This window comes from Gymnodraco acuticeps, unplaced genomic scaffold (assembly GCF_902827175.1).
Source record: "Gymnodraco acuticeps unplaced genomic scaffold, fGymAcu1.1, whole genome shotgun sequence".
NCBI classification, from domain to species: domain Eukaryota; kingdom Metazoa; phylum Chordata; class Actinopteri; order Perciformes; family Bathydraconidae; genus Gymnodraco; species Gymnodraco acuticeps.
The window spans coordinates 1,047,290-1,063,217 of record NW_022992250.1 but is presented as its reverse complement, the minus strand read 5'-3'; the positions used below and the strand labels follow the sequence as shown (position 1 = coordinate 1,063,217).

The 15,928-nt window shown below is 38.2% G+C and overlaps 1 protein-coding gene across 2 annotated transcripts in view; it reads left to right on the top strand.

The window, feature by feature from the left end:
- The window catches only part of fstl4 (follistatin-like 4), a 240,311-nt gene that overhangs the window by 10,329 nt on the left and 214,054 nt on the right, over positions 1 to 15,928 (top strand). For both annotated transcript variants that reach the window (XM_034206719.1, XM_034206720.1), the window contains exon 2: positions 10,352 to 10,505. In XM_034206719.1, the coding sequence (XP_034062610.1) occupies positions 10,362 to 10,505 (144 nt within the window). In that variant the 5' untranslated portion in view covers positions 10,352 to 10,361. The remainder of the gene's footprint in view (positions 1 to 10,351; positions 10,506 to 15,928) is intronic.

Below are 15,928 nucleotides of genomic sequence, written 5' to 3'. Positions count from 1 at the left end.
TACCGTTCCACTCTGTTAGATTTGGTAGGAAATCTCATATCACAAAACAGAGAGATGACCCTGTTCTTTCACAGCAAACTGAGAAAAAAGAATCTAGAAGTTCTGCCCAATTATATAACAAGTAAAGGTTTTGAAGCCTTCTTTTAAAGTTCCCCTTGGATTTACTAATTTGGCTTTATCCCTTGAAACCAGCTTTCCTGATATTTTGACTTTAAAAAAGTTAGATTTATGATTTGATTTGAAACTTGCGCTGAAGTAGGACACCCATGACAACCGCCAGCACGGATTGTTACAGCCTGTCAAAGTAAACTCATCACCAAACAAACCCCTCCGTGAACCTTAATAACTATCTTGCTACAAAGTCTAAATAGTATTGGCAAACAATACATATTTATAACTTTGAATCTGTAGAGACTAAGTGTGGGTTTCTCATTCACCTGACTATAGTTGGCGCTATCTTGATTGATGATGATTACAAACCACATTGTGCCTCTGAAAAGCCATTTATGCTTAAAAGGGTGTTTTTCGGTTTGTCTCAAATACAGACATCCTTGATGTTGTTTTCAAACACTTTGCCACCGCTCTATAATTAGCAACCGCAGTCCTGTTAGCCAGGCAGACCGCCCTGTTGTGGCACTGCAGATCCTCCTGATATCCTCTTTGCTCTTGCAGCCATGTCATACAGCCAGCGGGGGGATTTCTGGATTTAACAAGTCACTTGCTGTTTGTGTGTCTTTCAGCCCCACCTGACAAGCAGGATGTGGGGTTTTAACACCCTTGGGCTGCCTATCTGGTCACAGGCACTTGTCAGAGAAAAAGCCAAAAGTCAATATCAGTGTTGAGGAAGAAAGGTAAAGAGAGAGAGGGGGTTTAGTAGAGTATGACACAGAAAGGAGGAGCCTCTTACGCTTCCTCTCACTGCTTTCGAGATGGGGTCTTAATACTACCTCACAGCCCGAAGCCCTGTCTCTGCTCCAGAGACACAGCGTGGCAAAGAGAGAGTCTCAGGTAGTCATTACTTTTGAAGTAAAGCAGTAGAAGCCAAGTTGATAAGGATATTTGGTCTTGCTAAACCCCCATAACCTGCCTTGTATTGTTTCTGTATTTGCTGTGTCTTTTCTTGGAGGCTGACTCGTTGTTTTATCTCTCTTACAAGAACATCATGTGAAACATTCCGTTTTTTTAACTGAACAGCCATGACATTCATTCCTCTATCACTGCTACCATATGTTTTTTGTGGCATATTTTAAGTTCTTTAATGATGCCCTTGTTGTTACTCACATTATTTGCTCTGCTTGTTTGCTTCTGGCTTCTGCCTGATGTTAGAGTTGTATTGTGTTTACCAATTGCTATACTTTTCTTCCTTTTTCTCTCAAATGTAGTTATTTATTCTCAACACATTCCCTGCATACTGTTTGAATTAAAGAACTTTAATTAGTTTAGTTTTGCACATTTTATCTTCATTACTACAAATCAGAAATGCTTTACTTCACAGCTAACCATTTAACGAACAAAAGGGTGTTTTGTTTGCCATTCCAGGCAGCCATGGGTTTCCATTATCTTTTGATGTGGTACACAAAGTAGCAATTGGCAGACACTTTCTTAAAGGGTTGTGAAATTAATATTTTCCTTATTTGTCAGAAAATCCCATGAAAAGACCAAAACCACTAATTAATTGATCTAATAACAAATATTGTTTGCATATCCAAGCACCTGTATAGCTTACTCCTCTCTGCCTTAGACCACCATTGTTGTCCAAAGATTATTAAAACGCCAATGAGCCGCACCGTAACACTGAGTGACTTTATCCCTCATTACTATAATCATGGTAATGTACATGGTAATGAAGGATAGTGTCACTCATGATTATGTTAACTATATTTCATTTGGATTCAATTCCAAATACACCATCCAGCTGCAAAAATACTCACTAGAGCACAAAATCACAGGCTGAAAATGTCCCCGAACAAATTGACTGTCTGGCTGCTTCAGGAATAGATTTAGTTTATAAATGTATGACAATTGTGACAGAGGACCGATAAGAGACAAACAAACTAACCGTTGTTTTTGGTCGTGTAATGGTATTTATTGCATATTGCCTGTCTATGTTTTTACAATCAATCTCTTTGGACACATTTTAAGTGCCTGCTAATTGATTTTCATATCAGCAATGAGCAAAAACCCATGGTTGCCTGAACAATGTTAAAAAGGAAAGACATCAATAAAATGTAGGATGTAAAACCATGGCTCAAAGGACTAAAGGACGCTTAAGGTCTAAAGGAAACTGCAATTTGGTGAAAAATAACTCATTACAAGGGACACATTTCACAATTAATATTATCTGGTCAATTGATGATAAGTGACAGAGATCAAATGTGCAACAACACTGGTTTGGTCCTATTATAAACCTTGAATTGCTGGAAATGAACTCTTCCATGTCTGGATATTCCCTTTAGTTCCAACTGCTCACAGTCATCATTAATTGGGTCTTAACCATTTGTAATTAGCTGAACATTTTCTGAACAAAATCCTTTTAATTGAGAGCTGCCTGGATCTTGGCTGATAAGGCCTGTCAGCTTTTAACCAGTGAGATGTCAACACTGTCTCCTTTCCAAGGGGCAATGCTTATGAGCCTTTTACACTGCAGTGAATGACGGTTCATAACCTTGTCTTTCCGGGCTACTGTGCTATATCAATTCTCTTTGGGAAACACCACTCCAGAGCGTCCTGAGATTTATCACATAACCTGTCTTAAAAAAAATAATAAAAGGAGGAAAACACTGAAAGAATGTATATCCTCTTCACCTGGAGTGTCTGGGAGATAACTAGGGTTAGAGCTTCTGATCCTGATGCCTGTCTGACAGACAGATTGACACCTCTGGTCTCTTCCATATCTTCCCCAACCACACAGGAACAAGAATAAATGAAAAATAGACGAACGAATCGCTGCCGCACGCAAAGTGTCTCGGAAAACATTTTGGGCGAAGGCGATCCCCTTGGTGGCTCTATTTCCTGCTACATAGACATGTGTCTGAGGAAGAGGCCGTTTGAAACCTGAGTGCAGGCAGATAGGTTGCAGCCGCAGGATGATAGCAGAGATTTTACTGAAGAGGAGCATGAGTTGGAGGCAGCACTCATAGTAACAGCTAGAGAGGTTTGCTCCAAATTGAGGCATGCACCATGTAGGGAAAAAGTGACACCTGCTTCACAGAATGATTGAGGGCAAATCTTAGCTTCTAATTTTAAACATTATCAGGTTAACCAAGCTGAGAAAATACATCACTCTTCCACACAGCGTTCTTCTCATGATTGGAGGAACATTTTCTAAAAATACATTGTCAGTTGCTCAATAGAATGCTTCATATGCAAAGTATTTCACTTCAAAGAGTGAACTGCAAACGTTACGGTTTCAGCAGGTGGTGTTCAATGTTCACAGATGGGTTTTTTTTCTGCTCATTCCGACTTACTTTGTAATATTTTTAAATGCTCAGCAACTTGCAGAGAGGAAGCATGCTGAGTGGGGACTGACTGTCGTACTGGAACTGCGCGTGTCATTTGTAACTGTGACAGCAAACGTAGCTGGAGCACAGAGCTGGAAAGAGAGCAGGAAGGAGAGCTAAACCTGTTCCACAATCATTTGAATTTGTCTCAGAGGTCAGGTGGAGGCAGTCCCATACCGTAACAAAGAGAAACAGTATGCAGAGATCATGTATACACCAATTTGTATAGACTCGGCTTCATTACAATACTTTTAGTCTCATTTAGTTCCATTTGAGTTAAATCATATCTATTCAAAGTTTAAAATGATACGGTATAACCAAATAAGGTCTGAGACCTTCTTATCTAAGTTTTGACAACATAGTGTTTTGACATCTTTAAATGACTTAAAGGTGGGGTAGGTCAGTTTGAGAAACCGGCTCGAGAGACACTTTTTGTTATATTCCATGGAATGCTCTTAACATCCGATAGCAATGAATATCTTAAGTGCTTTGACAAAAAATCCATAACAAAAATTAATCTGTGGAAGCCGCGTAGTGCTGTAAAAAGCACGACCAATCATCTGAGCCGGCCCGGCTAAAATAACTGGATGGCCTACCTGCCTGTCAGCCTTCCATCTGTGCACAAACTTATCTCGTGCCCTCATTGGTCATGTGCACGTTCATGTGTGTTGGAGGAGGGGCTCTGTAAGGAAGTGGCAGATTTGTTCCGGTTGTGTATTTTCAAATTCTAGCGCACTCGAGCTGGTTTCTCCAAAATGACCTACCTCACCTTTAAAGACGACTGTATGCATGCTAACATTTGCATTACATTTGTCTTGCATTTGTTATAAATCAATGCAAGAACATAGAACATAGAGGTGCACAAATTGTAGGTGGTGGTACGTTTATGCCATCATCATTGTGACAGGAAAATAACAAAATATCTGAACATTTTGTTTTCTGTTTATTAAAATGTTTCTTTAGCATAAGATTAGCATATCATGTTTTAACTAACACTGTTAAAAAAAGAAAGAAGTGTGCTGATTGCATGGATCTCCACATTGCTGCTTGCAGCTTTCTGGAGAGCCTCTCATTTGAACAACTTCCCACTCAACACTTCACTTCCATACAAACATACAGTAGTACATACAAACAGAGACTTCTTCCAATTGTGGTTAGATAGTGAAGAATTCAGGTTATGATAAATGCTTTCTAAAGTGAATGCCTTCATTGTTCGGCTAATTCCCGACTATATTTTTGTAATGCCTGGCAAGGTGAATCTTGCCCATAGATTTATGACTAGTTTATCAAAAGATAAGTTGAAAATACACCCTAGTCAAACATTGAAAATAGTAAAAAATACTTTCCACAAAAGAAACCGGAAACATTAGTCAACATCACTGCAGGGGAACATTATGTTCTCTAGGATCCATACATGATATTGCCAACACATATCACCATTATCCGCAGCCTGACAGTTTGTTTGTTCTCTTCAGAGCAGAGCCAGATGTTTTGTACTTTTTCACACAGAGGAAGAAAGGGCTTTTGTGTTGTCTGTGTTAGAAGTTATAGAAATTGTCACATAATCACGCAATTATAATTTTCTACCAAAAGCCAGACTTACTCCCCCAGGCTCAGGATCAACATTTGTTCCAATTTAGTCTAGATGTGTGTAATCATACTTTGATAAGAGCCTCACATTTTAGTTCACCACATCTCGTGTTTACTGTATAGTCAAATAAAAATAAGTTGCTTTTTAGCCAAGTGAAGAGCAATTCATTTTTGAAGTGAGAAAACTGCCGGATGAAGAAGTTTTGACTGTGGCAAAGAAAAGTGGGGTGAGGCTATACATTAGATTATTATTGTGTAATATAGTACAATATAATCATTAAACAATTTTAAAGAATAGTGAGATCACTTTTTTTTACTGGTGTATTGTTTGGTCAACAACTTAACACAAAGTAACTTTGAGCTGTTAGAAAAACATAGATAAGGTATTTCTAATGTTTAAATGCAGAATACCAACTTAAATCTAAAGTCAACTCATATACTCATATTAGCCTCTTGAATAGTCTCTCACACATTACGATTCATTTAGAAGTATTGAAAGGAAACTCAATCATGATGAAACCTATTTCAAACGTTAATCATTCAAATGCTCTCATGCAGGTCTGAGACATTTCACATCTTTAACAATCCCATATCTTCATGAGACCAGACTCCTGCCTTGAGGAATGATCATGTCAATGTTTCTGTGTTTGTGTGTGTGTCTCCATGTGCCTATCCATGCATGCATTAAGAAACCTTTGCAGTCATTCAAAATTAAACAGTGGGTGAAAATTAATATTTTACCTCGACCTAGAAACAAGTCTGAATGTCGCTGATGCGTCTGAAAGGCTTGTGAGATGTCACCTTGCTCCAAATGCCCCATCTTAAAACGTGATGGTGAGCATGGTGCTTTACTGAACCCGAGCGCTGCACATTTCAGGCATTAAGCTGACTTCTTCCTTTAGTTTAATTAAATTTAAATATATGGAATAGATCTTCAATTCCTGGATTGTCAGCAACCCAAACAACCAATGAAAGTCAAAATGTGGTACGGTCTACAAGTTATCATTTGTTATTCCCTATTGGACTCAACAAGTCTGTCTTAATACAATACTCACAGTTTATACAGTATGTATATCACGTCAGTCCCTCACAATTCTGTACGTCATGTTCATTTCCTCCTGTTTTGTATTCGTCCCTTTTGTTCCTTCTCACTTTTTCATTTTTAAACCTTTTATTACAAGCTTGTGATTCATTTAATTACGTGGCTCAGGTTATAATTTAAAAAGCACTTTCCTCTTTACCTGCAAGACATACAAAGAAAATGAAATTAACTTCCAGAAAGTAAGCGACTGGAAGAAGCTGCAGGTCGCTCTGCAGGACTCTTCAGTGCCCAACAGTACTTTTGTGCCTTTTAAATGTGAAGTTCTGAAAGAAAGAAACGTGAAAAAGTGGAGATAGGGCTTGAAGGTAGCTTGGATGTGAATAGATTATATTTAATGTTTGGCATATTGAGTCTTTTTGTAATACAAGTACATTGAAGCAGTCTGATCTGACTAAAGCTGCCAAAAGGGACACTCTGTCTCTTTAAGCTTTTTAATATGCTGGTCGAATAATAGACTTTCTCCCTCCTGATGAATTTCAAAATGGACCATTCAATCCACACCCCCAAGGCTCTGTTTGTGTGTGTCCAAATGAACAAAGTGTGTTGAGCTGTGTGTAGGCCAACACCAGGAGGCCAGGCCACACATTAAGATAGTGACTGGCAGATCTCATTTGGTGTTTAATTTAACAAGAGAGAGCTTTCATCTGTGAGGGCCCTTAGCCTCCGGCTAGCTAGCTGAAGGATGTTGGTGGTTCCTTGCCGAATGATGTAAACACTGACAGGACTTTATTTCCTATGGTTAGCAGTGCTGCAAAGAAGATATAGCTACATATTATAATAAAGGTGATTTCTAGGGGAATTTTTGTTTTTGCTAAATGATGTTCCATGATGTTTTACACAAATGTGACCTGCTCCATCTAAATCAGTCGCATTGACCTGAAGACACATTTTTAGTTATATACACTGTTGTAAAGAGGAGATTCCTAGCTTTCTAATGATATCAGGATTGTTGTTGTACTCCAAATATTAAGCAACCGAGTCATCATTTTGAGAAAAAGGCTTTCAAAGTTTCCTCTTCCCTAGAATCCATCGATCTGATTATTAGCGGCTAATAAATGACCAAAGTAGTACGGAGGAAACATATTTTCGCTTGTATTACTGGTCTGGGGGAAGCTCGCGAGTGTGTGTGTGTGTTTGTGTATTTTTGCGTTTGTTTCCCGGGGAAAACCTTCACGAGAAACACCGGCTGTTGTTATGCCTGCTGTGACGTCACGTTACTCCGTCCTCCGCTTGTAATTATGCCGTTACAAGCTTCAAAGTTATATTTATCATCTGAATTTGCCGAAACAAGTTTCATATTCTGAAAGCCAAGACTTTGTTTATTTGGAATCAGATGAAAACAAACTGTAACGGACCCTGCCGTGTTATCTATGATTACTATACGCCTTTACTTCATAATTTCAGCCGGAGGGAGGGGGGCGGTGCAGCGGAAGAGCCGAGTGCGAGTTGAGAGGTACCTGTGTCATCGTCCCTTTACAAGCTTCAAAAATGTATTTAACGGGAGATTTTGGCAATAAAAGTTTCATATTCTGAAAGACAAGACTTTGTTTATTTAAAATCAAACAAAACGCCCGAACCCCCGAAAAACTAGTTATTTACACAAATCCACGTTTATTTTGAAATGAGCCGTTGCGACTTCCGACTGATTTTGATAGAGCGGGTCACAAATATTGTTTTACAGCACTTATTTGACACTTCTCATTATTTTGCAGATTATAATTTCAGAAGCATACTTAATTCATTCGTGTCCAATTGGTAGCTCTATGTGTAACAAGAAAACGTTTATTTACGAGTCCACTTACTAGCTTTCAAACACATCTCAAAGTTTGACATCTAGGCCAGCTTCAGTTTCCTCAAAAGGGCTGCGAGAGAAAGTTGAAAAATGAGAGTAAATGGACTGTAGGAGTTGGGTCATACATACTCTAATAATCAATATACAAATGATCACACATAGTGATCCTCATAACGACAGGGGCAATTCTTCCTGCATCCACTTTCTCGTATTTTGGATCAATGTCGGTTTTCTTGCTCAAGTCTATGCTTTTATTAAGCTCATTTACAGATGCAGCCAGAGGTTTTCAATGAAAAAGCTCTTATGAAAAAGGAGGTGACTAGCCGTTGAAAATAGTGGAGCACATTGATTATATGATAAATGATGATACATGATGATATATGATATGAATGGGATTGTCTCTTCTACTCTCATTGTGATATTGTAAAGAAAAAGATGATTTTCTCTTTGACAAATACTGTTCATTACAGTTGCAAAGTGTCTCATCTTATCAGTGTATTAATATGATGATATGTTTCAAAATATGTGTTTATTTATTTATTGCAAAATGCAAAAATTGATATGTAAAGCAGAAAGCACATTTGCAGGCAGCAGGACGACGTGATCAAGGTGAAGGTCAAGGTGAATCGCAACACCCTTTCAATATTAAATATTCTAGTGAGGAGATGCTGCGGACACATAACACCACAAACCCCTGCGCTGTTTGAGATGCATCACACCCTTCTTTCAGTTCAATTGCACACTTTATGGCCCGCTAAGGGACATTTGTTTTCAGACTGGCGATGCTGTAAAATACAAAATAAAATCCCATAATAAAGTTTAAGACCACAATAAAAACAATAAACACAGATTACTCTAAAGTGCAAAAACACACACATAACAAACTGCTGTGTCACATAACGATCCACATCAGCTGATTAGACACAACAGATGTTTGTGCTTTGATGGAGTCCAATAAATATTTCTTATCAAGTCTTTTCTTAAAGATGTAAGATACAAAACAAACCAGTGCAATGCAGCACAAACCAAGGACAATATCCCTGCAATAAATAATGTTTGGGAAAGCAGATATGATTTCATTATTTGTTGCTACTCTACTATTTAATGTGTCTGTAGTGTGTGTGCTTGGTGTATTGGGTTGCGCTTTAATGAGAGGTTGTCATATTATTATGACTTTATTCCTCTATGAACATGATTTAGTGATCTTATTGCAGCTGAAATGAATAGCTGTCTGGTTTATTCACCCTTGAGCTTATGGGTCCTCCAGAGTAGCACCATTAAACACATTTTAACATTTAATCGTTAAATGCATGCTTGCCATTTTCAATATTATTCAGGAACAAGGCGTTACCTGAAAATAATGTTTCACTGCAGCTTTTATTCAGGTGCTTTTATCAGAACAGTTGAGATATATGTATTATTTTTTTTCTGAAGATTTGAATGTGATTTGTGTGTGTGTGTGTGTGTGTGTGTGTGTGTGTGTGTGTGTGTGTCAGGGTCTCTTTGTCACAGCAGGGAAATTGATCTGCTGAATTCATTCCCACTCCCCCAATTGCGACTTCAGAGGGTTGTCTCTTTGTTGACATCAAAAGATGTTCTGTGTCCTTTGTAATACAGATAATTATCTATATCAGTGAAGGCTTTGATGCTCACATAGCCGTATTATGCGGTGTGTTCATGTGCTTGTGTGTGCTCAGTTTGTGTGAGTGTACAATATTTGATCCATTGTGTGTAACCGTGTGTGAATGAACATAATATTGGGTGTATAAAATACAGAGCTGTATATCACAGGATTTCAAAGAAGCCTTGGAAAATGACACAATATCAGTAATAGATGCTTTTCACACAGCTTTATTGAGTTATTGCTATTCTCTTTTAGCCTGTAAATATTTGCCTTCTTTATGGCATAACATATTTTCTTTCGCCATGTCTTGCCTTGAGATATCGACAGATTCAAGACGCTTTCAACTCTGAAATGTGTTCTCCTCTGTCTCACTTACCCTGCAGACATTCATGCAACATTTGTATCTATTTTATTGCACATAAAAAAGACAAGATCACATACACTATAAACACGAGTTGATTTGAAAGTGAGTTTCGATCATCAGTCTTTATTATCTCCCATGAAAGTCATTAATTAATTTGCATACAAATAGTATAAGGAAAGAATAAAATCACAGATCAGACATCTTTAAAATGGTTTATTCACTAAATTAACCAATACACATTTTATATTGATAACAGAACATAAATACGATTATGTGTTATGAATACGAAAATGGCTTGTCACTTGTTTTATCAATAGAAACTTTACCACATAATTGAGTCTAAATGTTGTGTGCCTTGTTTTTGTACTTTTCCATACAGGTAAGCACTCATGGGTAGCCTGTGTGTTTGGGCTGTGGCCGCTCTGCTGGGCACCTCAGGGTGCTGGCTGGCTGAAGGGCTCAAGACCAGCAGGAGAGGCAGCGTTCATTCAGCTACAATGCCACGTAGCTCCTCCCAGGAACCAAACGCCATGGTAAATATCCTGTCCAAACTCACAGACACACACGCATGCACACACATTAAACTGCTACCGAACGAGGACATCACCTTCACTCTCTATCAAGCTAGAAAAACACTTTACAGAGATATAAATCAATCATATCAACCATAAAGCAAATCAGAGTGGTGAGGAAAATGAAGTGAAGCAGGCGAACAAAACTCATTTGTTGCTCAATTTTGCAGCTAAAGTTTAGCAGGTTGGTGCCTGTGTTTAATGTGAACTTTGTTGTACTTTTGTTAATTATTACAACAACAAGCAAGTAGCTTTACTTCAACTTCTTGTGTTGTGTATTTCTTTTTTAAAACCCAGCTTTGTTTGTTAATCGTTACGCAACAGTTAAAGGATAATTGCCTAAACACTCATGAGCTTGCCTGGTTGCATTTATCCTGATTGCACACTAGAGATTCCCAGGCTAAAGAGAGGGAAAACGACTTGTCCTTTGAGCAAGCAGGTCCTTGCCAACAATATTTAAGCCTTGAACAAATGTTCTCTGCATAACAGACACATAAAGCCCTAACAGGTTGTCAGAAAGACATACGCACAGACAGACACATACCACAGAGCCCGCGGTCGTCCTAGTTCTTCGTGAAATGAAGCATGTACACCCCCTGGTTTGTTCTAAGTCTGGGTCTTGGGTGTTGCCAAGTTGGCAGCAGGAAGGGGAATGTAATTTTGCCCTGGTGGTTGTGTCCCTTGAATTCCCTTGACTCAATTCTCAGGCATTCCTCCCTGTGTCTATCTGGCCAGAATTGAAACTTAAAAAGCTCTCAATTGGCACCAGAAATTGAAGTCGACCCCGGGGAGAATCTTCCGAATTTCTGCCTTCACATGATTATGCAGGATGCATTCTTAAAGCCTTTAGTGATGTGTAAGTTATGCCAGATTTTCATTTTCTTTATATATACCCCAACCCTGAAAAACAAACAAACATGAAGACAGAGGGACAATAAGACATCTTAGCAGTGTAACAGACCAAAAATAGAAGAGTGTGAAATAAAGAAAAAAGTCCAGATGAAAGCCTTTGATTTTTACTCTTGTAAGCTTCCTGGATACCTTCAGAGAAACCAAGATCTCTGTAATGTACAATTCATACTGTATTGGTGTCAGCTTTGATACAATTGAAAGACACAGTTTAATGTTGACTATTTGCAATAATTCATCTCTTTTTTGAACTAAACAGTGCACACAAAATACCAAATGCTTCATCTGACCACTCTCTTAACGTGTCACTGTGATGGGGCAGTAGCTGTTGGTTCAGGATTCTTGTATTGGTAATGATAAATCTCGCAGCATTCTGAACGCAACACTGATGAACATATAGGGCTTTTTATAGACTGCTTATTTGACGGGAAGATTGTAATTTGGCTCGGGAGTGGTCCATATGAAGTGGGAAAATAGTGGAGCAGTAAATTGGTTTTGCTGTAACGCAGAGAAAGGCGGAAATGTGTTCAGTGGATGAAGGGTTTAGGAGGAATAGGTTTATGGATTGAATGAATCAAGAATAAATGCAGGAACATTGAAAAAGGAAAATAATGAACAAAGTATTCTCTCCAGGAACGCATGTTTTTCTGTTGTGTTTTTATTTCCAGTAGTGGGGCTACCCCCTACTACATTTACATTACATTACATTGATTATGACTTGTACATAGCTTTAGTTTTTGTTGTGGTCCCAGAGGGTTTTTTCAAGTCTCTTGAGAGCTTGTACTCAAAGCTGAAGAAAATATGAAGAATAATACTCCTTTCTCTGCTTTAATTATAGTGTGGTAGGGGATACCTTCTTTTCTCAGCACAACCCTCTGGCCCGTTTCAGAACATGCTTTATTCTACTGAGTTAAAGTGTATACTGTGGGTTTAACACAGCTAGGAGCCATTACAATAGCTTGTGCATACTAGCTAAGGGAGTACACCATGTGATGTTTGAATATATTCTTAAATTAAGTGAAATATAAGTGTTGAATCCTCAAATAAGAAACAAAAACAATGAAAAACGGTGTAAAGTACTTCTTGTTTTTTGTTTAAAACAGTACATAAAACGTGCCACTGTAAATGTACCAAACACTAAAGAGACATTTGTATAGGCATTGAGCTTCCATCATTTTTGATAGAAATGTAAACAGCAATGAAAAGAACATATATTCCATTTGTTCTTTTTTTTTTCTTCAAGCAGAAATGTGGGCAGGTTGAACATTGATCGAACAAGTGCTGTATCTTAGTAGCATATCAAAAGAGTAAGTTAGCGAAGCTGGGGACAATTTAAAATAAATGAAGATGTTTAGAGGAGAGATCGTGCCAGTGAACATTGCTGGAAATAATGTTCATTATTACATGTACATTATTATTTGATGCAGGGAAATAGCTGGAATGTCTTGGGTTTTAATTCTATTTTCAGATAAATCAAAGTTAAGCCTTTGAAGGTATTGCCACTCATATACATTGCCAACATTTTTTTTTTTCTTCTTTTGGCTCCTATTCGTTCAGCTCATTAAGTAGTTTGTTGGTGCACTGATGGATTACTCTAGATAAGAAAGCCAACTTTTCTAAGTAACAGACATCAGGGATCACATATTATTGAATGTAGAAAGGCTGTTGTGAAAACACTGATGGACTCAGCTTTACTTTCCTGCTTCTCTAGCTGCCTTTTCATCCTAATCGGGCAGTATCTTATAAAGTTCAAATAATCAATAAGCGTCACATATCAGACAATGACTTATGAAAAGCTACTGCTTATAAGTAGTAAAACTGCAATGCAATGTTGGCATACAGGCAGCTGATTTTAGCAGAGAGTTTTGATGTTTACTGGGATTAAAAACCAGAGAAACTAAGTGTAGACAAATAAACATATGGGTCCTTGAATGAAGAGGGCCTCTATTGCAGCGGGGGGAACACAAATATTGAAGCACACTTTGTACTAGACACAACTTGAACTGCCCTGCTGTTCAAATTGCATTCCTACAAAATGTCTGTCTCTGTGGCCGCAATGTCAGATTCTTGTTTTATGTGTGGGTTTATGGTTTCCAAGATGGAGGCATGTAGCACTAAGAGATTTGTTTGTTCACATTTTTCTAGAGGCTATAAACATCTTTTTGAATGTGTATTCTTCTCTATCTCTATTGATTGCTCCCCCAGAAACTAATAAAGTAGTCAAACTTGAAACAGGCCTTGACATCAATAACATTGAACCAACGTGATATTTAAGGTGTTTTGTTTTAAGTGCTTCTTAAGTATGTGAAACCAGATAGCTATACTGTAGGTCTGTCAACTCTTTCCAAGTTATTCCACAGCCAATACAAGTATCAGTTTCTGATGGCTGACATGTATGTTAAAAATTGTTTAACAACACTTAATTAACATGCAATGTATAATGACATCCGTTTTCTCTACAAACAAACTTTAAAAACGACATCATGATATTAACAAATCATGAAACCCTTTTGTTAGAGGCCATGGCATCTGGTGATCATACTTGGTCTTCCATGTCCCTTTACATGTTATGCATTCATTACATGTTTTCCTAATGTGCACATACTTGCTGCTTCAAGGTAACTAAACCCCCTTCAACCCTTTTGTCCACGTTAAAATGTCTCATGTCAGAGTAGCCTCAGATGCACTGAACATAACAATGTATGACATGCTGGGAACATGTAGGAACTATGCCATAAGAGGCATAAGAAGGAAGAGGAAGTGTAATTCGAATAAAAACAGCCCCAGGCTCACGAGGTTAGACGGTATATATTACATCTCCTGTCTCTGCTATTGTGCATCTTTCAGCATCCCTAATCTTATCATAATCTTATCCCATAATCCTAACTGCACTGGGCATTTAGATTGTATATAATAATACAGCCATCTAATCAGCCTCTATCACAAAGAGGGATTATGATAGAGAAACGCAGATCCCACCTAATTGAAACACAGTGGGTTTGCCCTAAAATGAAATGATGGTGTTAAAGTTATTTATATGTATGTTGTGTCAATGCATTGAAGGAGAAACATATTATCTGCTTCCCAATCCTATGTTGAATGCATCTACTTTATCTTATCAAGTGACATGATTGTAGTTGCCTTTCATCATTACTATTTAAAATCATCTCAATCTGAATGTATAAAGGAAAAGGGCCCTGAATACTCATGGTAAAAATGATTCTTTTTAGAAAGAAGCACATAGCCTGTCTTTCACCTCTATGCTTGGTTTGATTCTCTAATCCATTGATCAAACAGCAGCTCTCCAGATGATGGAAGGCGTTGCTGATGAGCACACTCAATTTTATCCTGCCATCATGAGGAAGCACGTCTGCAATTAAGACGGACAGATGGCAGAAAGACAGAGGGATAGAGATGTGGAGACAAAGGAGGAGGCAGTGACAGGAGGCACTAAAACTGCTGTGTTTTTCCTGAAGCTCTTCGTCTTCTGGGAAGCTGAAAGGGCCTTGCAGACTCACACACGTTTTATCACTGAGCCTCATTACCAGTGACATCCACACTGAGGGACAAGAATGCAAAATGTCAAAACACTTCAATTGCTGCCACATATTGGCTGATCCAGGAGCTGTGTCGCATTAGAAGACCTGCTTTTGTGCTATTTTTAAACAGCATTTCAATCCTTTGTTTTGCCAGTTTGTGTTCAATTGCGTCTCCAGCTCAGATGCATGTATGCAGAGCGCTGTGCTGTAATAAGCACAAATAATCAGTAACTAACAAGCACACAATGTTGTGTTAGTGGGTAGGACATGGTGTTCAGGAACACCACACAACATTTACAAAAGGAAAAACCAAGTCCAGACCGAAATGTGGAAAATTGGTAAACATACCGTACCTTTTATATTGTCCACCCTAGTACCAAGAGATTCCATGGTTGTAACGTAATCATACTGTCTTTCTCTCAGACATATTTTGTTGCAATTACGGTTATGAGCATTGTGGTCTGTGGCTTCTGTCAGTTAGTCAGTTTTAATCTCTGCTGTGGCCCGAAGTGACCATACTGTCCGCGCAAATGCATCAGTTGAGATAAAAGCTGTTTTTTATTGGCGTCCCTAGTCCGCAGCCATGCTTGCATAATTACAAGTGGCTGAAATCCCACAAATGAATCAATTTATTTCTTCATATTTACTTAACAGTCATATTATCGTCACCAATATACAGTACAGTGTGGTGTCTCCCTATTAACTTCAGTGGATTAAGTCTGAACATCTTTGATATAGCAAATATGTTTTAGTTTAACTTTGAATGATAATTGTGATATACCTCACTTGGATATCATCCAATCACATCCACACAGAGTATTTGGAAAGACATGTATTGAGATAAATGTAAAGCTGCATGTCAATACCACAACCACAGCGAGGACTGAGGAATGAAATCATCTTTGTGGTGTCAATTGTTTGACATCATGATTACAA